The sequence below is a fragment of the Coenobita brevimanus genome, chromosome 65 (genome assembly GCF_032717465.1).
Source record: "Coenobita brevimanus isolate Jiangsu-jjx chromosome 65, ASM3271746v2, whole genome shotgun sequence".
Taxonomy (NCBI): domain Eukaryota; kingdom Metazoa; phylum Arthropoda; class Malacostraca; order Decapoda; family Coenobitidae; genus Coenobita; species Coenobita brevimanus.
This window is the reverse complement of record NC_137018.1, coordinates 25,622,654-25,644,557: the sequence shown is the minus strand read 5'-3', so window position 1 is coordinate 25,644,557 and position 21,904 is coordinate 25,622,654. Positions and strand designations below refer to the sequence as shown.

Sequence of the window (21,904 nt, the reverse complement as noted above, 5' to 3'; positions counted from 1 at the left end):
GAAGTCTCCACTTTACACTTCCCGACAACTCGTAATATGGTTACCACTGCCTGATATTATCACTAGAAACACTAATCTATGATTCTCAAATAGTTTGGAATCCATACTCCCCCCAAAAAACACTGTGAAAGCAATGAAAATTACGAGGGCATATGACCATCCCACTTCCGATCATTCGCCGCTAGTGTTGTCTGTTATTCATAAAAACACTCACAGTTTATATTTCTGTTACTATATAACACTTATATATATCTACAGTCTTTATCCATAAGTTTTCTTCAGTAATAGTAGTTTACTGTCACTGTAGGGATTCAATTTCTTTCAGTAAAATACGTAGCATTCACTTTCTCGTCCTGTATACTAGCATTGAGAGTAAATGTCACTTTCACCTTCATTCTCATAACTCATAGTATTCATACATGCTAGAGTGAAACTTTCACTTTCATTACTCCTAGTATATATACTCGTATTCTTATAATACCACTCATTTACATTTCTATTTATGTTCTCTACTTTATTTACATTATTTACATTTCTATTTTATTTACACTGTGTTATGCACTGTCACTTGAAGTAACTTATAAAACTATTTTCCACTGTTCACTTATATTTACATTCATTGCTTTCTTGCTGTTTACACATTATTTACACTTTTTTTACAATTCCACTTGCACTGTTTTACTCAGTAAAAAGATCATAGTCATTCTCTATCAATTGTCAGCCTTTTACCCCTTTCCACACGAGGTTTAGTAAGGGGTAAAGGTCACAGGGCCCTTTGCATGGGGCTATAAAGCGACCGAAGTTAGCAGGAGCAAATCAGACATACTCCCACTTTCAAAGACGACAGTGAACTGATAGTGGTGGCCTCCTGCCGCCTGGCTAGGGTAGGGCCAATACTACCAACTTCAGCCCTATGAGACCTGCTAATATATAGCAATGAAATGATTGGCAGGAAACCAAGACAATACATAATAAATTAGGTAGTTCCAGGTGAATGTAAATATCACTTAGGCTTCTCCTTTCCCTCCTTATATGTATATTTATTACAAAAATAGATTATATGGCATATTTCAAGGGGAAATAAACAGCGAAAATTAGCTAACGAGTGCACGTGAGGTGTTGTCAGGTGATAATTAGCCAATTCCAGGTGTATGGCACTATCACTTACCTTATTTCTTTTTTGTATATATTATTTGGTATAAGAATAGGGCATAGGGCTTATTTCAGTGGATATCAGTGGAAAATTCCAGGGAAGATTTACTTAGCGTAGAATACAGTGTGGTGGCCTGCAATAATTAGGTAGTTCCAGGTGAATGTAAATATCACTTAGGCGTCTCCCTTCCTTTCTTATATATATTTTTATTACGAAAATAGATTATACGGCATATTTCAGGGGGAAATAAACAGCGAAAATTAGCGAACGAGTGCACGTTAGGTGTTGTCAGGTGATAATTAGCCAATTCTAGGTGTATGGCACTCTCACATACCTAATTTCTTTCTTGTATATATTATTTGGTATAAGGATAGGGCATAGGGCTTATTTCAATGGAAAAAATTAGTGAAAAATTCCAGGGAAGATTTACTTAGCGTAGCACGGCCGGGCAGGCGAGAGGATAGGGTAATGGAGGGGAGGGAGGGAGGGGAGTCAAGAACGGGGAGAAATGGCAAAATTGTCAACAACGGATGGGAGTACAGATGAGATTAGGAGTGCTGACTAGTGTTGGACATTGGCAGTACTGATAGATGATACAAGCCACCACTTGAAAGCCCGGGTGAATTCAAAATAACACAGAATCACAAAAGTGTCGCCCCGCGGTATGATCCCTTGCTCCCAAGCGTCACGAAAGTGACGCCCCGCAGTTAAGGGGTTAAGCACTGTGTAACATAACATTAATTTGTTTTGCTCCACACACTGTTTGCTCATAATAACTTTATCATTCCTCACCAACCTCCTATCAGCCATCCAGACCAGGAAATAGCCAGTCTAGCTGCACACACTGAATCAGCAACTCAGGAGATCATTCTGGAGAGCTCTGTACTGTTCATTTACCTTTCTATCAACATTTCCCTGTTGAGCCACAACTCTACTCATCTCAGTTTACAGTAGAGGGCATCCATTTTGCTTGGTTTTTCAAGCAAGGTGAATAGGTCCTTTCCCCCTGACACATATGTAATCAACATACTCTTTCTCTTTTTGTAAATTGCATGTTGCACACAATCATACTCAGTGCCTCCCCAAACTTTGAGTATCCTTTCCCCTTACACATCCTCCATGTACTCTTTCATATCCTTGAGCTGCTTACCCACATGATCATTTGAATCCCCTCCCAAAACTACAATCTCATCATACCCCATACCATTACCACACATATCAAGTCATCCCAGACTCTTATCTTTTTCTACATCATCCAAGCCATGTTTGATTAAATAATATTGCAGATGTTGTTGGTTTAGCTAAACAAAGAAGAAAATTGCTATTACAGCTCCCTGATATGAATCCACACTTTGAAATTTTGCAAAAAGCCTGTTCAATAACATCTCTTACTTTTCCAAAAGCTTCCAATGATTTGTGTAAGTCTGCTGTAGCTTTATTATTTCTGAGATAACCTAGTTTTGGTGACCCTTCCCCATCTCTCTCTCTCTCTCTCTCTCTCTCTCTCTCTCTTTCTCAGTATGATGGCAGAGCAGACATTGAGAAAAGTCATATAAGTGGTTGGTGTTAGTTATTCATGAGCTAGTCAGCAAAATGTGCAGATCCACTGTATCTTTGGAAGTTTGACATACTTGGTTTTGGTGCTCTGTTTGCCACTTTTGGCCTTTTTCAGCAGGATAATGGTGAGCTTTGAGAAGAGTCATATACACATTTTACTTTTTCTTCAGCTTTCCAGTGATATGTGTAGATCAGCTGTAGCTTTAATAGTTTCCAAGATAACTGAGCTTGGTTATCAGTTTGGCACTTGTCAGTTTTTCAGTAATATGGTGTCAGGTATAGATAAAAGTAGCTAAGGTATGCATATCACTTTCACATAAGCTTTCCATGATACAGGTAGATCCATGGTGGCTTCGATGATTTTCGATATAACACAATGATGTTTCTGTTCCTTACCGTCTTACTACATGTCTGATAATATTCTTGCTGTCTCTGAAACAACTTGCTGCATTCTGTCCCACCCACCATACTTTACATCTGGCTAAACAGTCTCGCTGCACTTCGTAAAGGTGAAGTATGTCTGATTTTTTTTTTTTTTTTTTTTTTTAAGCCAGAGTACAATACAAAAATTGCAGTGTATATATTGTGGATTGATTAACTTTTTACTGATTCACAGGGCAAGTCGAGGTTTGAGTTAGAGCGTGAGAGGGAACTCGCAGTAATGGGTCAGTTGGAAGAAGAGAATGTAGGAGAGAAGCCATGGTATCTTAAAGGCGAGGCCATCACTGCAGAGAGACCAGAAGACTCAGCACTGGAGCAGAACCTTGAATATGACATTGCAGCCAGACAGAGTTAGTACATTTTGTATATAGTGTATGAATATATAATGTTAAAGCTGTGTGTGGTGTGGCAAGAGTAACAACAAAGAAGAAAGGTACGGTATGGTGGGATGAAGAGGTGAAGAGAACAGTGGAAGAAAAGAGGAAGTGGCTAGAGTGGTTACAGGACAGGGGTTCAGTTGAAATAAGAACTGCATATATTGAGAGGAAGAAGCATGTTAAGAGACTAGTAAAGTGGAAAAAGGAGGAGATAAGTGAAGATCTAGGAAGAGAAATGAATGCAAATCGCGCTGAAAGTAGGAGGTTATTCTGGAAAGAGGTGCGCAAATATAGAAGTGACAGTGGAAAGAAATGTGAAAGTAAGAAGGATGTAATGGGTAGATTATTACTCCATGGGGATGAAGTAAAGACCAGATGGAAAGAATATTTTGAAAGCCTGATGAGTGGGAATAAAGAGAGCAGAGCAGCTGTAAACATGATTGGTTTTGGGAGTGTGCAGAGAAGGAATGCAGTGCCAGGAGACGTGACACTCTCCCAGGTGAAGAGCGCTGTGTAGTGGCTGAAAAATGGGAAAGCGTCTGGGGTTCATGAGATGTATGCAGAGATGATTAATTGAAGCGGAGAGAGCAGAATGAAGTGCTTGTTGGAGATATATAAGAAGGCATGGATGAGTGAAACTGTGCCAGCAGAGTGGATAAAGGCTGTGATTGTACCCCTGTACAAAAATAAAGGTGAGCGAAGTGAGTGCAAGAATTATCATACCATAATTTATTGAGTGTTATTAGGAGGGTATATGAAAGAATTATTATAGAGAAAGTAAGAGAGATATCAGAAGCCCTAGTGAGTGATGAACAGGTTGGCTTTAGGAGTGGATCAAACATTTGCGGTATGAGAGATAGCGGAGAAGGCTTGTGAGAAGGACCATAAGGTTTTTATGGCATTCATGGGTCTGGAAAAAGCATACTTCAAAGTGGACAGCGAAGGATTGTGGAAAGTTTTGTGCATGTACGGTGTAGATGCTAAGCTGCTAGGTGTTGTCAAGAGGTTTTATGATGCTAGTGAAGCATGTGTAAGGGTAAGTGGGCATGTAAGTGAATGGTTCACGATTGGTGTGGGTGTGCGACAAGGTTGTGTGAAGTCCCCATGGTTGTTCAGTGCATATATGGATGGGGTGATGAGAGAAGTAAAAACACAAGTAATGGAGAGGGTGATGGCATTGGTAATGGATGGTGATGGATGGAATATCTCAAATTTGTTGTATGCTGAGGATGCAGTACTACTTACAAATACCAGACAAGAACTTGGTAGACTAGTGCAAAGTTTTGCTGATGTCTGTGAGTGTCGTGCCTTGAAAGTAAGTGAAGAAAAGCATAAAGTGATGGTTATTGAGAAAGAAGGTGACTTCCAGTGTGATGTTACAGCAATTGGAGAGAGACTGGAATTGGTGAGAGAGTTCAAATACCTGAGTACATTGATAGAAAAGAGAGGAAAATATGCAAAAGAAGAGTGACACAAGGAAGGAAAGTAACTGGAGCATGAAGACCTTGATATGAAACGGAGGCTTGAGTAGAGTGACACAAGGAAGGAAAGTAACTGGTGCAATGAAGGCCTTGATAAGAAACAGAGGCTTGAGAGTTGCAGCTGCACGAGGCTTACATGAAGGAGTGTTAATGCTAACGTTAACATACGGATGTGAGACTATGGTGTGGCATGAAAATGAAAAGTCAAGAGTGAGAGCAGTGAAGATGGGACTGCTGAGGAAGGTATTTGGAATACAGAGAGTGGACAGGATACAAATTAACGTGACTTGTGAAAGATGTGGAGTGAGGAAGTCTGTGGACACCAGAATTGAAGAGAGTGTACTGAAATGGTACGGTCATGTGGAGAGAATGGAATAGAGTGGTGAAAAAGGTATATCTGAGCGAATTTGAGGGAGGGAGAGAGGAGGCGAGGTAGGCCAAGGAGAAGGTGGAGAGATGTGGTGGATGAGTGTGTGAGGAAGAGAAGTTTGGTGTCAGTGAGGCTAGGGAACTGACAAGAGATCGAGCTGGCTGGATGAATATTGTGAGGAGAAGTGCATGATCAGGGATGTGGCACCTTTTTTTAACGTGACAGCGTCTGAATTGACTTTATCAGATACATTTATGTGAAGCTACAGAACGTGGTGAATGTTTTTGGCAATGGAGAGAGCAGAGCGGCAGTAACCATGATTGGTTTTCGGGATGTACAGAGAAGGAATGCAGTGCCAGGAAATGTGATACTTGTACAGGTGATGAACGCTGTGTAGCAGCTGAAAAATGGGAAAGCGGCTGGGGTTGATGAGATGTATGCAGAGATGATGAAATGTAGTGGAGAGAGTGGAGTGAAGTGCTTGTTGGAGATATTTCCATTCCCTTTAGCAATGGCCACTGCATTAATATCAGCAAACGAGGTGGTATTTTGGATTGCCACCACTGGCAGCGTAAGGCTGGCGGCACAGGGTCCTCTCTGTCGCCGTCAAGCGACTGTGCCAGCAATGACTGTTGCAAAGTCCGTTCATGCTTGTCAGTGGAGAAGTGCAGGTGTGGCCTTATTCTTCACCATTGTCCGTAGTCTCAGTACCACTTTGAATTCAGTTCATTTTTTTCCTACAATCCGTATCCCCTCTAGCCCTGTTCCTCAGAGAACCCCAACTCTCTCCCTCTTCTGAAATACCCCCATTTTGTTTTCCTGGTTACCATCTCCTCACAAACTTTGTTAACAAGAGTGGCACTTGTTATATCAGATCTGAATTTGCAGTTGATACTGTTTTAAACTTCACCTTTACTAATTTTGATTACTCATTGTATAAACTAAATTATCTAAATATGCCCTTTCCTCTTCTCCATCTTCTTTCCATCCATCCTCTTCTGTCTTTCTTTCCTTCATTCTTTCCTCTTTCTTCTGCCTGCGGGTGACTTTACACTCCCTCTTGTGTCTTTCTTTCCTTCATTCTTTCCTCTTCCTTCTGCCTGTGGATGACTCTACACTGAGTGACAAGCCAAATGGTTTCCTGTACACCAGGAAACCATTTACTATGCTGGGTGGTAACCATATAACCAAATTTTGGCTCCTGGTGGTTTAATGGGTAATAAAGGTGCTCCAGTTGGATTGAGCCAGTGAAGGTTTATATCCAAGGGGTGGTTGAGGTTTATTTCTCACCTAATGCCACTCAGGGATGAGTGAGGCTGGTCACTCTCATCTTAAATGCCAGGACCAATTTTCCTAGCCTCGGGCTCCTACGTTTCTCATGGGGCAACGTAGGATTAGATGATGGTTGGATGGATTACCAGATATCTCTGTGTAGTCTATTTGCTCCCCCAGTGCTTCTTCAGAACCCAGCAAATACGACTCCATAGCCACACAGTTGAGTAACCTTAACCTTACCTGTAACACTGAAATTACCATTTTGGGCAATTTAACTTACATAATATAGATTGGTTATCGCTTTCTGCCTGGACTGACAATACTGTATGGTCTAGAGTGCGAGCTGTTTGCAGAATCATTTTATCTCACACGGTTTGTAAAGCAACCAACCAGAATACCAGACAATCCTGACCATACTGCCCATCTCTTGGATCCATTCCTGACAAGTAATCCAGATCAATACAGGATAGAAGTACTGTCACCACTTGGATCCTCCAACCACAATCTCATCAAGCCTCATCAGTTGGCTCCCCCAAACCTCCCCATTCTGAACCTGTCAGGGTGACCTGATGGCACTTTGATAGGGCAAACTGGGATGGATTAAGAAATGATCTTGCTGACATTCCATGGCAGTATTTCTTCTCTAGTACAGTAATGTCAGTTCTACCCAGTCCCACATTAATGACTTGATGCAAGTTGGTATGAAGTTTTCATACCAAGTCAGCAGTTCACTAAAAGATCAAACTCTCCAAAATGGTTTGATAACATTTGTGCCAAGCAATGGCCCAAAAGTCATCAGCGTATAACTCCTACTTTAAAAGATCTGAATCACTCTGTTAATTTAAAATTGCTAGAAACCATGCAAAAGCTGTAATAAATCTTGCTAAATCAAACTTTCTTCAAAATCAAGCTTCAAAACTACTTAACAGTCCTAATAACAACAGAATATTCTTTCAATAATAACTTTAGCAAGTCATCACCCATTCCCCAACGAAAATCTTCCTAAGGCAACATAACAAATGACCTGCGTGGGAAAGCGAATATCCTTGCCAGTAAATTTGCCGGAAATTCTAATGTAGAGGAAGTCAGCCAGTACTAGAACTTGACTATCCCAAAATTGTTTCACTTAAAATACAGTCTAGATACGTAAAATCCATCCTAGACAGTTTACCGACCAACAAAGCTCCAGTCCCAGGTGGAATTCCTCCAATTGTTTTGAAAACTTCCCCAGAACTTGCCTCTGTCCTAGCTAAATTATTGAGATTATGCATACATACTTCTTCATTCCCTAATTCATGGAAAGAAGCCAATATCCATCCAGTTCCAAAGAAAGAAAGTTCTTCTGACCCCTCTGATTACAGACCAATAGCTGTCACATCTTCTCTTGGTAAAGTATTTGAAATTGTAATTAATAAGCACATAGTTAAACACCTTGAATCCAACAACCTGATTTGTGATAGACAATATGGTTTTCGCCACGAAAGATCAGCCATTGATATACCCAATCTCCTGACTCATACCATCCAGGAATCAATCGACCAACATGGAGAAACTCATGCAGTAGTCCTTGATATTTCTAAAGCTTTCGATAGGGTGTGGTACCATTCCCTGCTGCGCAAACTCCCTTGGTATGGACTAACGTCTTTTGTTCCTCTGCTTTCCTCATATCTCAGCGACAGAAAAGTAAGAGTAAAAGTAGATGTTGTATATTCCAATTTCCACTCAGTTAACATTGGCATGCCACAAGGATCAGTTCTGGTGCCAACCGTATTCCTAGTTGTCTGTCACCGACCATCCTGTCCATTCATATGCAGATGACTCAACACAGTACAGTTCATTCACACTCAAACACCCATTTACAAAGTTTAATATCTCTAACTCACAACACAGTGCAGCTGTCTCCATTAATCAAGACATATTAAAGATCAGTGAATGAAGACAAAATAACCTTGTCTCATTTAATGCTAGTAAAACCAAATACTGTATATACAGTTTACTAATAGAGAGATATTGCCAGATGCATATATTACCTTCAGTTCTACTAATATTCCCACCTCCAAAAGTATTGAAATTCTCGGTGTCTCACTTAACAATGCCCTTGGCTGGACCTCTCTTGTTAAATCACTTGCTAAACCTTCTCATATAAACTTGTATTATTGTACAGAGTCCGTACATCTTCACTCACGAGCATTTAGCTGTAATTCATAAGAGTCAGGTGCGCTTTCAGCCAGAACGTTCCTCACCCTTGTGGAATGGGTGTGGAGAGGTTGCACTAAAACAACTAGACAAAATTCAGAACAAAGCTGTTGGAATTACTAATAACCCTCCTATTATCAGTAAGCCACCTCCCCTACAAGTTAGAAGGAATGTTGCCTCCCTTGCATTATTTTACAGATACTTTTATGGCAAATACTCAGACAAAGTTGCGTCCATTGTGACACCTCTCCATGCCTTCCCATGTGCTACACGGGCATCCGGTAGCACTTATGACTGGAATGTCACACAGCAATATTGCAGAACTTCTACCTATCAAGATTCTTTTATTCCCCGAACTGCATCTCTCTGGAACTCGTTTCCCTGGAGTTGTTTCCCCCCCAACTTCAGCCTACAGCTGTTAAAGTCTAACTGTTACAGATTTTTTGTGAGTGGAGGACACCAGTAGCCTGATATATGGATTATTTATTTTTTTTTATTCATTTCTTTTTCCTTTCTCTGTTCTGTTAAGAAAAAAAAAGTGATGAGTGAAACTGTGCCAGCAGAGTAGAAAAAGGCTGAGATTGTACTTCTGTAGAAAAAAAGGTGAGTGAAGTGAGTTCAAGAATTATTGTGGCATAAGGACCGAACAGAGGACATGGTACGGATAGCTTCATAGAATGTAAGGGGTGCAAATGATGACGTGAAAGAAAGAGAGATTTCTCAGGTGCTTGAGGGTGTGAAAGTGGATGTACACTCGCTCCAGAAAGTATCGGTGCACTGTGGGTCCGACGCCATCCGGAATTATTCGACCTTGTGGCAGTTACAGCCCGTTAACCCTTACACCGCGGGCATGTTTACCAATGTTTTGCGTGTCCCGCGGGGTTATTCGGACTCCGACAGACTCTCAAAAAATATTTGCCAAAAATCAGTTATTAGTCCTAGAATATTAAAATTCCTATGCTTATGGCACATACCTTCAGCTTTCTCCTGGAATGTTTGTTGAGCCTTCGTCAGTTACCGTAGGACTTGTCGAGACCTCTGAAGTTGGGTAACGAAGTCTCCACTTTACACTTCCCGACAACCCGTAATATGATTACCACAGCCAGATATTAACACTATAAACACTACTCTATGATTATCAAGTAGTTTGGGATCCATACTCCAAAAAATAACCCACTGTGAAAGCAATGAAAATTACGAGCGCGTATGACCTTTGCACTTGCGCTAGTTCGCTCTTGGTACTCGTGTCATTTATTATTCATAAAACCCCTCACACTTTATATTTCTATTACTATATCACACTTATATATATCTGGAGTTTTTCTCCATAAGTTTCCTTCAGTAGTATTAGTTTATTGTCACTGAAGTCATTCAATTTTTCATTCAGTAAAATACGTAGAGAGCCACGGATTCACTTTCACAGTTATAACATAAAGTATTTGTACTCATATTCTTATATTACTAATTACTTACATTACTATTTACATTTTCTATTGTATTTTCAATATTTACCCTTCTATTTCACTTACACTATGTTAGTCACTGTCACTTTCAGTAAGATAAAACTATAATACACTGTTCAATCATATGTACTGAACATCCATTGCTTTCACTTGCTATTTACACATTACTTACACATTACTCTCCTTTCCCACTTGCACTTATAGAACTGCTTCTGGCTGTGGTAATCAAAGAAGCAGGTAACACAGAGGGGAACCTGGCACTCAGCTCACTGCCAAGAGGTGCGTTTGTGCTCAGGTGTGCGTCGGGTGGTATGTGCACACACCTGACACCTGCGGATCGCAGCCTTTCTTTTACCTGTGGCAGGCATTAGCACCAGTCTGTGCCGATCCATATACGCCCTCTGCTCAAGTTGGTCGGGAAGTGTTACTGGATGGCGCCTTAGAGTTGCTGCTGTCACCCTACCATATTTTTCCAGCAGCTGCTGAACAAAAGTCCTGGCGAACAACCTCAGGGAGAAGGACTTGGGTGGCTTGACCTTCATCTTGTACAGGATGAAGGTGTTCAGCATCGTCATATCTATGAGATGCAGAAAAACTTTCCTGTACCACCTAGTATTCTTCCTGAGTCAGTCAATCTCACCAATCATCATGTCGGACTTGTCCACCAGCCACATGTTGATATTGTAGTCTAACACAGCATCAGGTTTCATCACAGGTTCGCCTGTCCTATGGTCGACCTTCCCACTGTCTGTCATTTCCCCCTTATGTACGATGGTGAGCATGTGCACGACCCTCTTGTCATGCCACCGTATTGCCAGCATCTTCTCAGACTTGCGTAGGTGCACGTCTCCTCGCTGCGAGGTTCCTGCCTCTGTGAATTTAGGGAAGTGGGCACGATTACTTTTGACAGTGCCGCAGGAGCCGATGCCGTGCTCTGAAAGGTATTTGGCAAGTTTCGGTGCTGTATAATAGTTGTCTGTATACAGCACATGATTCCCACCAAAATACTTTTCAAGGAGCACTTTCACTACACAGCCTGAGAAGCCAAGGGGGTGTGTTTTATCAAGATCGACAGTGCTGGCTGAATAAATGACGAAGTCAAGGATGTACCCCGTCTTACAGTCGCACAGTACAAAGAACTTGATTCCAAAGCGATGGCGTTTGCTTGGAATGTACTGTACAAACCGAAGACGTCCTCTGAACAAAACCAAGGATTCGTCAATGACAACCTTCTGAAAGGGGTGGAAGAGCGACATAAACTTATCCTTCATTCTGCTCAGAATCTCCCGGATCTTCCAGATGGGTCAGTTTGGGAAGGTACATCGTTGTCGGCAAAGTGCAGGTTTCCCATGATGTTCCGAAAGCGATCTCTGGCCATGTACTTATTGAAGGTGGGTGAGGGTAGTAAGGGGTCCATGGACCAGTATTCTTCCAACTCATGCTTCTTTGAGTGTGGCATGAGAAGCATGAGGGCAAAGAACACATACAGCTCCTGCACTCCCAGCATGGACCACTGTTGCATCTTGGCTGCACCTGTACCACTTGCAGCACGTTGTGATTCATACCTGTTAATCTCATCACATATGTGGTGCATGACTTCGTCATCTAGGAAGGCCAAAAGAAAGTCCACACACTCAGCATTATCATCAAGAGTGAAGGCAGGCTGTACTCCTGAGGAGCTCTCATCAAAAACTAAATGTTCTGGCACAAAATCGGACCCTTCCGTCCACGCGAAGGCGCCCAGGATTCCCTGTCGTGGCAGTGTAGGGTGGGTGAGGGTGGTGGGTGGCTGTGAGGCAGATTTACCCCGTTCAAGGTCACTCGCACTGACCCTGAGTTGCCGTACAGCACTAGCAGCCCTTACTCTACTGGCATCTCCACTTTTACGGGTCAGGGATTTACCTCTTCCTCTACTGCCTGCCTTCACTGTTGATGCTGGTGGTGACTCCGACGACGAAGACTCCGGAGATAATTCAGCAGACGAAGAGGAAGAAATGAGTGAAGTGGGGCTTGGGGAACGGGGAGGTGAATCAACTCGGGACTCATGGCGGGCTGGGTCACGCGGGCCCAATGTTCTGGGGCTAACACGCCGCCTTTTCACTCCCTTCCCAAATTCCTTCCCTTGCTGCACTAACGGCTCCTTTCCCTTGGAGCTAGGAATAACTTCCGACACTGAAGCTCTTGTACTAGCACTTTCTGGCACGATTTCCTCTCCCTGCTCATCACACGATTCACCCAAAGGGTCAAAATCACTATCCATCATCACCATAGACAATTCTTCTAGTTCACGTGCCACTGCAGGGTCACTTAGTCCTTTCCAGCTTCCCTCACAACTTTCTGGGTGTAGAGGTCACGGGGCCCTTTGCAATGGGCGCAGAAGCGGCAGAAATGGCGGGGCGCGAGTGCGACATGTTTTAACCACAGCGGAGGACAAGGAACTAAATGCCGCGGCTTATCTGAGAAGGCAAGGGTTGACAATGACGCTGAGGCTGACAGCTGCTAACTTACATGCTAATAAATTAATGGTAGAAAATCTCGGCAATACATAAAGAAATAGGTAGTTCCAGGTGAATGTAAATGTCACTTAGGCTTCTCCCTTCCTTTCTGATATATATTTTTATTACAGACATAGATTACAAGGCATAATTCAAAGGGGAAATTACCGTGGTAATGTAGCGAATGAATGCACGTGAGGTGTTGTCAGGTGATAATTAGCCAATTCCTGGTGTATAACACTATCACTTACCTTATTTTTTTATTTATTTTTATTTTTTATACAGGTATAGGGCATAGGGCTTATTTCAATGGATGAAATCTGTGGAAAAATCCGGGGGAGATTTGCTTAGCGCAGCGCGGCCTGGGAGGTGAGAGGACAGGGTAATGGAGGGCAGGTAGGGAGGGGAGTCAGGAAGGAGGGGAAATCGCTAAAATGCCAACAATGGATGGGAGTACAGATGAGATTTGGAGTGCTGACTAGTGTTGGACATTGGCAGTACTGATTGATGATACAAGCCACCACTTGAAAGCCCGGGATAATTCAAAATAACAGAGAATCACAAAAGTGACGCCCAGCGGTATGATCCATTGCTCCCGAGCGTCACGAAAGTGACGCCCCGCGGTTAAGGGGTTAACCTGTATATATTATAACATTTACAGCCATTCCATACTCATTATGAAGGACACAAGAGGTATCTGATATAGCTGTCTTCTGTCGTCAGGGTTGCCTGCGTGTCGGAGGACAACCACGAATTTCAGTTTCCTTTGTTCCGTATGTCATAATATTTAACAGATATTCTGCACCGATACTTCCTAGAGCGAGTGTACAAGGATGGGAATTAGCTGAAACTAAATGGAGAGGTGAGAGAATGGGAGTATGGATGGGTATAAGTGCGGGAGTAGGTGAGATTGGGCAAAAGATGGAGTGTACTGTTTTGAGTAACAGGTGGAAGGAGAATATAAGAGAGTACGGTTTGGGTGGCGCAATGATTGTGTGGGTAAGAATGAAAGTTGGACTACAAATGTGGGCAATTGTGTGCATGTATGCACCAACGCAAGGTCTTGCAAGCAGAGCGAGAGATGAGTTCTGAACGAATGTGGAAGCATGCATGGAAAAGTTTGAAAGGAATGAGAGAGTGTTTTTGATTGGAGACATGAATGGAAAAGTGGTGAAAATGCTCTTAAAGCATGTTCAGTAATCCAGTGTTGTGCTGCACTTAATTCTTTGCACTGTGAGTTATAATTGGTTAACACTGCACATTCTGTTCCTAATTGCGCCATGCCAGTTTCAACTGCCAGTTTGCACTTCACACTTAATCCTTTGCGCTCTAAATTCTAATTTCTTAACACTGTAAATTCGCATGTGGTCTAGTGGCAAGGTATTGCAGTTTATTCACTGTTTATTCGCAGAAAGGAGCACGTGCGGCATCCATTGTGATGAGCATCTACTCATGATGCTAGTTAGGCGGTAACTGGGGAGGGGGGAGGAAGGAAGGGGTGAAGGGGCTGTGCATAAACACAGCTGTTCGGTGCTGTGCCCCAATTTCAAATTCGTTTTGAAGGTTAACCCGCCTCCTCTAAGGCTCTGGCAGTGGTGAAAATGCTCTTGAAGCACGTACAATAATCCAGTGTTGTGCTGCACTTAATCTTTTGCACTATAAGTAATAATTGTTTAACACTGCACATTCTGTTCTTCATTGCACCACGCCAGTTTCAACCACCAGTTTACTGTACACTCTGTACTTAATCTTTGCACTCTGAATTCTAATTTCATAACATTGCACAACACTGTAAATTCCCATGTGGTCTAGTGGCGAGGTATTGCAGTTTATTCACTGCTTATTCACAAAAACGAGCACGTGCATCATCCATTGCGATGAGCATCTAGTCATGATGGTAGTTAGATGGTAACTGGGGAGTGGGAAGCAAGAGGCGAGCGTAAACACAGCTGTATGGCGCTGCGTGCCAATTTCAAAGTACGGTTGAAAAAAAATGTCAGATTTTTTTTTTTTTCCCCAAAGGCCCGGCCCCAAAATGTCCGGATAGTGGGGCGTCCGGATAATGAAGGGATTTCTGTATAGTGTATATCATCAGCCATTACAAGTCCACTGCTGAACAAAGGCCTCTGCCAACCTTCTTCATGACTTGCTTGACTGAGCCAATCTTTGCCACATTTTCCCTGCAAATTTCTCTATCTCATCTCTCCACCTCCTGTCTGGCCTTTCTCTCCTATGCATACAGTCTCTTGGTGTCCAGTCAGTCAGCCTCTTGCTCTATCATATATATATATATATATATATATATATATATATATATATATATATATAGTGTCGGTGGAAAAACATGAGACCTCCCATTGAAATACATGGTAAAAGAGGTCTCAACACAATCCATGTTTTAGCCTTTATGATGACTAATAGCATCAAATAGCAGTATCTGGCAACTCTTATAGCCTTGGGATACCTGCAGGCAGCAACATCCCCTCAGTGCCCTGCTTCTGGTCAACATGAATGTTTGTCACTCTGCATGGTGCGATTTTTTGGCGGTGTAAACGGCCATGCCACGTTGAGTACACCGCTTCCCGTCCGATCAGCGAAGTTAAGCAATGTTGGGTCTGGTTAGTACTTGGATGGGTGACCGCCTGGGAACACCAGATGCTGTTGGCATAACGTTCTCCCTACGTGTCGAGTGGGGTTGGTGGAGGATTAGTGCCCCTCCCTGTAAAACAATTAACTCTGAGCCCTTGGCCACCCCGTTTGGGATACATGGCGTCTGGCAATGAATGAATGAATGAACTTTGTGCCACGAGTGTTTTAGCGTCCCTGGTGCTTTAAACAACCTTAATTATGGTTGGAAGTACCACGACCAAAGAGGAAAGAGCTCATATATTGGTTCTGAGGGAGGAAAATGTTAAAATAAAGGAGATATGTCGGCGTGTTGTCCGTTCCAAAGCAACAATGATGAGAATCTTGGTGGCTGGGCAGGATCTACCAGCCAACCAAGTTCCCCCACCAAAACCGAAGCCTGGAAGGCCTAGGAAGACCATCCGTAAGACTGACAACCTTTTGAGACGTGCAGTGTTAAAAAATCCATCCATACCATCCACAAAACTAAAGAAAATATACCCGAAGTTGCTGAAAAACGTGGCTCAACGCACAGTACATGAGAGGCTGCAGCGCCATCTCAATCTCCCCTCACGCCATGCTGCTGTGAAACCCTTGAATACTGATCAAATGAAGTGCCAGCGACTGCATTTTGCACAGACTTATAAGGACTGGACTGAAGAAAAATGGCTCAGTGTGTGTTTTTCAGATGAGAGCTCCTTTCGGTGTGTTTGTGTGTGTGTAAAACGAGTCAGAAGGCCTGCAGGTGTCAGCTGGTACCACCCACGTTACACCGCCAAGATAGTGAAACACCCAGCTTCGGTGATGGTGTGGGTGATTTTTAGTTGTTTTTCAGGGTGCTGGGGACTTGTTTTTTCTCCCAGGGAATACTACCATGCGAAATGACAATTATCTGGATGTTCTGAAGGACAATATGCATCACGTTTTTTTACATTCACTGCCTCCAGGGGGTCTGCATGCATGATGGAGCCCCATGTCATAAGGCCAAAGTCATTTCTGACTTCTTGGAGGAGTTTCAAATCTCTGTGCTTGAGTGGCCAGGCAACTCTCCAGACTTAAATCCAATAGAGAATGCCTGGGCACACTTTAGGGACAGGCTGGCCACTGTGCATATCACCTCAGTACCAAAGCAGCAGCAGGAGATCACACATGTTTGGAGGGACATCGACGTCTCCTGCTTTGAGTCACTGGCTTGGAGCATGCCCCAACGTGTTCAGGTCATCAGACTTAAAGGGGACATCATTAAATACTAGAGTGAGTAAAAAATTTGACATTTTTATTACAATAACCCATTTTTCTACATGTTTTGTTGTTTTTCACGTACTTGCTTCAGGAGGTCTTATGTTTTGCCGTCGACACACACACACACATATACAGTATATATATATATAATATATAGTCAAGTTGCCTATGGCACGGACTTCCATGCAGTGGTTTTCTATGACACAGCAAAGTGCCAGAACCCCAAAAAAAACAAACCACGCACATAAAATACCTATGGTGCAGCATCACGGCAAGTTTGAAATGCCCGGGCAAATTCCGCTGGTGGTTGGCGCGCTCCCCTGTTAGTAAACGACGAAGATGGCGACCACTTCAGCTCCATAGTACAAGTGGTCCAACTGTGGACTTTTTTCTTTCTTATGGGAAGGTTAAACATCACCAAATTCATTGTGTTAAATAATGAAACATTAAAGATTCTTTGGGTATTGTGACCAGTTTATAGGTTTGATTGTAAAACCGGTATGAACTGGTTAGTGACGTAGCACCTATCTCTGAGTTAAGACAAAGTATAATGCCTCCCATCATCATCATCACGTATATAAGAATGATTGTAAACCCGAGGCATCCCATCGACGTATGGGTACGTCACAACATCTGGTCACAGCTAGTCCCGTTGACGTACTGGTACGTCGTGCAATTGCAAAGTTCATAATTTGCACAATTTTAAATTTTCGCGCGTGATTTTTCGTATGTGTACACGGGAAACCTTCCTCTATTCCTCTGCAAGATGCCAGGCAGGGACAATGCCTTACACCGCATAACCTCCCCCTCCCCCTGCATGCCATTGTCTCGGCAATTCACCTGTTACCAGTGACCTGGCCAATAAAGACATTCAGGGCCAGAGTGATTCCCCAATCGATGACAGTGTGTAGGACAAAGTTTACATAGCATTAGAGGAAGAAACAGTCAGAAATGATCAGGTAATGTCGCCAAAAAAGGTCAGGTATGTTGATGAGTTAGTGAGTGAAACAATGCTTATAATGCATATATTACTGTTTGAAAACCAATATACTCTCGTACTACATATAAATTCGTACCAAATAAATAAATAAATACAGTACTGTTTATGAGTGGTGTGAAACAGTTACCCTCCCATAGAACTTGTTTTCTTTGGAGCCAGCCTGATAGAAAACCCAGTAAGGTAAGGAGGTACTGCTACCTGTAGCGAGTATTTTAAACCTCAGGTGAGCGATTTCTCTATGAATTTTCAATGTTTCTCACCAAAAACGGAGGTTTTAGCCAAAAAAAAAAAAAAAAAAAATCCAAAATTGCTCGGGATTGGGGGTGTCAGAGGTGTGAAATAGCTCGGGACGTGACGGTTTAAGTGTTAACCCGCCCCATCCCAGCCGATTTTCCAACACTGACTCCACCCCACCCCACCCCCATTCCGGCAGACCCTTTTTTGTTTTTTTTTTTTTTTTTTTTTTTTTGCTCAAGCCTCTGCTTTTGGTGAGAAATAATGACAGATCACAGAGAAAGTGCTTACCTGAGCCTAGAAATGGTAAAAACAGGTGAGTCTCTGCACACCTGGTACCGTATTATGTAAAGACGCTCGGCTGCTGTCCCGTTTTCTGTGGTTGAGGTACATATTGGATATCACTCAGAATTGGTGGATATTTATTAATTTGGAACAAAATAACATGTAGTACAAGAATATATTTGTTTTCACACAAAAATATAGGCAAAATAAGCTTTGTTCCATTGAGTGAGCATAGCGAAATCGCCCAAATCAATCACGTATGATTCGCTATGACTGTTGTTTCAACATACATTTTATTTTCACTACTTACATAATACTTTTCCACTAACATTATACCAGTTTCCACTTTATAGAACTGTTATCACATATTTACAGGCCTTACGATTATATTTAGCGTAATATTAACGCATGTTTACATAGTGAGCGAACTCGCTATGACTGTTATTTCAACTTACATTCCCCTTTTGTAACCTATATAATACTTTTTCACTAACATTACTCCCGTTTCCACTTTATAGAACTGTTATCACATATTTACAGGCCTTACGATTTTATTTAGGGTCATGTTATCACATATGTACAATGAAAGACAAAACTGTCTTCCCAGTTCCATCCAGAGATAATTTACACTTTGGGGTAGGGGAGGTTTCAAGAATACTCCCCCAGTATCCCTGCTTGTCGTACGAGGCGACTAAAAGGGTTGGTGGTGGGTTAGTGCCCCACCCCATAAAAAGAACTAACTAAAAAAGCGAATATTAAGCGCCTCGGACCCAGACGGACCATACGTTGACGACTAAGGAACGGACAAAGGACATTCTTAGGGTGGGAACGTGGAATGTGAGAGGAGTGAATGATGAAGTGAAAGAGAGAGAGATTGTTCAGGTGCTTGAGGATGCAAAAGTGGATATATGTGGATTGACTGAAACTAAATGGAAAGGTGAAAGGGTGAGAGAATGGGAATATGGTTTAGGTATATGTGCGGGAGTCATTGAAAATGAGAGGGCAAAAGAGGGAGTGTGTCTGATGATAAGCAAGAAGTGGAAGGAGAATATAAGAGAGTATGGAACAGTGGGTGCTAGGATTGTATGGGTGAGGATGAAAGTAGGTATACAAGCGTGGGCGATTGTACGTGTGTATGCCCCAACAGAGGATCGAGTGGCAAGAGTGAAAGATGATTTTTGGGTGAGTGTAGAAGCGTGTTTGGACAAGTTTGAGAGGAGCGAGAGAGTGCTGTTGATTGGAGACGTGAATGGCAAAGTTGGGAATGTACGAGTGGATGGAGTGGTTGGTCAGTGGGGTGTGCCAGCTGACATAGATGGGAATGGAAGTGCTTTGGTGGACATCTGTGCTGGAAAGGGGTTAGCAATAGCCAACACCTACTTTCGGCATAAGATGATCCACCGGTACACATGGAGAGTAATGAGGAGGATGGATGGTGAACTTATTGAACGAAAGGCAATGATAGACTACGTGTGTGTGGATGAGTGAATGAGAAGACAAGCGTTGGATGCAAGAGTGTGGAGAGGGTGGGGGAATGGAGTCTCGGACCATCACTTAGTGATGGCCAAGGTAGAGCTGCAAAGAAAGTGGTTGAGGAGACGAAGGGGAAGACAGGAGGAAGCAACTCCTGTGAGAAGAGTGAAGAAATTGCAAGATAGTGAGAAAATGACAGAGTATAAGAGCATAGTGAAAGAAAGATTGGGAAGGTATGAGCTAGAGCAGATGGAAGGGGTGGAAGACATATGTAAGATATTCAAGGAAGAGATAGGCGCTGCGTGTGAGGCGGTTTGTGGAATGAGGAGGAGGTGCAAGGGTGTGCAAGGGACAGCATGGTGGAATGATGAGGTGAAACGAGCTGCGAAACAAAAGAAGAAAGCATATAGTGAATGGTTAGCGAGTAGAGGTAGGGGAGAAGATGAGAGAGAGAAGAGAGAGGTATATGTGAGCAGGAGAAGGGAGGTTAAGAGACTGGTGAAGGAGAGTAAAAAGAAAGTAGATGAAGAGTTTGGGAGGAATCTGAGTGTGAAATGGAGGGAGAGTAAGAAATTGTTTTGGAAGGAGGTAAAGAAAGTAAGGCAGTGTGAAAGGGGAAGTAATAGGGGAGTGAAAGATAGGAATAATAGATTGTTGGTGGAGAAGAGAGAGAAACTGAGGAGATGGAAGGAGCACTTTGAGGATTTGTTGAATGTAGAGAGTGAGAGCAGTGCGAGTATAAGTGGTTGGGGAATGGCTAGGAGAAGAAGAGATGAGAGGAGGGAGAAAGAGATCAGTAGGGCGGAAGTAGTGGAAGCGATGAAGAAGATTAAGTTGGGAAAGGCCCCAGGAATTGATGGAGTGTGTGGTGAAATGCTTAGGTATGGGGGTGAGATTGTTGTGGAGTGGATATGGAAGTTGTGTAGATTGGCATTGGAAGAGGGAAGGGTTCCAGAGGACTGGAAATCAGGTATAATTGTTCCTTTATACAAAGGAAAAGGGGAGAGAGAAGTATGTGGTAACCATAGGGGTATTTGCCTGCTTAGTGTAACTAGTAAAATATATGGTAGAATACTCATTGATAGGGTTAGGCATATGACAGAGGAGCTAGTTGGAGAAGAACAAGGGGGATTTAGGAAGGGAAAAGGGTGTGTAGATCAGATATTTGTTCTAAGATGTTTTGTGGAGAAGTATCTAGAGAAGGGAAGGAAAGTGTATGCTGCCTTCATGGACTTGGAGAAAGCTTATGACAGAAAAGATAGGCAAGGTATGTGGAAGGTATTAAGAATATATGGAGTGGAGGGGAAATTGTTGAGTGCTGTGAAGAGTATGTACGAGGGAGCTAGGGCTGCGGTGCGAGTGGATGGTGAGCTGAGTGAGTTTTTTTATCTCAGTGTGGGACTGAAACAGGGTTGTGTGATGTCTCCATGGCTGTTTAATATATACATGGATGGGGTTGTAAAGGAGGTGCAGGGTAGGGCAGTGGATGTGGGGGTGGCTCTAATGAATGAGGGTGAGATTTGGAAGCTTCCGGTGTTGCTGTTTGCTGATGATACAGTGCTGTTGAGTGAAGATGAATGGGAGTTGCAAGGTTTGGTGAATGAATTTGGGACAGTGTGTGGGAGGAGGAATCTGAAAGTTAATGTAAACAAAAGTAAAGTTATGGTGTTTGAGAGGAATGAAGTCACAGAGTGTGCAGTGAGGTTGTTAGGTGAGGATATGGAGAATGTGAGTGCATTCAAGTACTTGGGTAGTGTGATGAGTAGGGATGGAACTTTGGGGGATGAAGTGCGTGAAAGGGTACAGCAGGGAAGGAAGGTTGTTGGTACACTGAAAGCAGTGTTGAGAAATAGGGAGGTGAGTATGGAAGTTAAGAAGTCACTGCATGATAGTATTGTGATCCCTACCCTGACGTATGGAAGTGAGGCATGGACCTTGCAAGAGGGGAACAAGTCAAGAGTGAGAGCAGTGGAAATGAGTTACTTGAGAGGAGCATGTGGAGTGATGTGGAGGGACAGATTGACGAATGAAGAAGTGAAGGAACGCTGTGGGGTGGATGTGGTTGTGGTTGAGAAGAATAGGAGAAATACACTGAGGTGGTTTGGACATGTGAAGAGAATGGAGAATGATAGACTGACTAAGAGGGTGTATGTAGGTGAGGTGGAGGGAGGGAGAGGGAGAGGTAGACCGAGGATGAGGTGGAGGGATGGAGTTGAGAGGTATATGAGGGAGCGGTG

At 42.8% G+C, this 21,904-nt stretch overlaps 1 protein-coding gene and 1 non-coding gene across 2 annotated transcripts in view; both read left to right on the top strand.

Moving 5' to 3' along the window:
- The window catches only part of LOC145404918 (U3 small nucleolar ribonucleoprotein MPP10-like), a 422,647-nt gene that overhangs the window by 226,058 nt on the left and 174,685 nt on the right, over positions 1-21,904 (top strand). The window contains exon 5 of the mRNA XM_080276425.1: positions 3,327-3,501. Coding sequence (XP_080132551.1) covers positions 3,327-3,501 — 175 coding nt within the window. The remainder of the gene's footprint in view (positions 1-3,326; positions 3,502-21,904) is intronic.
- LOC145405186 (5S ribosomal RNA) lies at positions 15,357-15,475 on the top strand. Its single transcript, XR_013898287.1, has one exon. It is a non-coding gene; the product is annotated as a 5S ribosomal RNA (ribosomal RNA).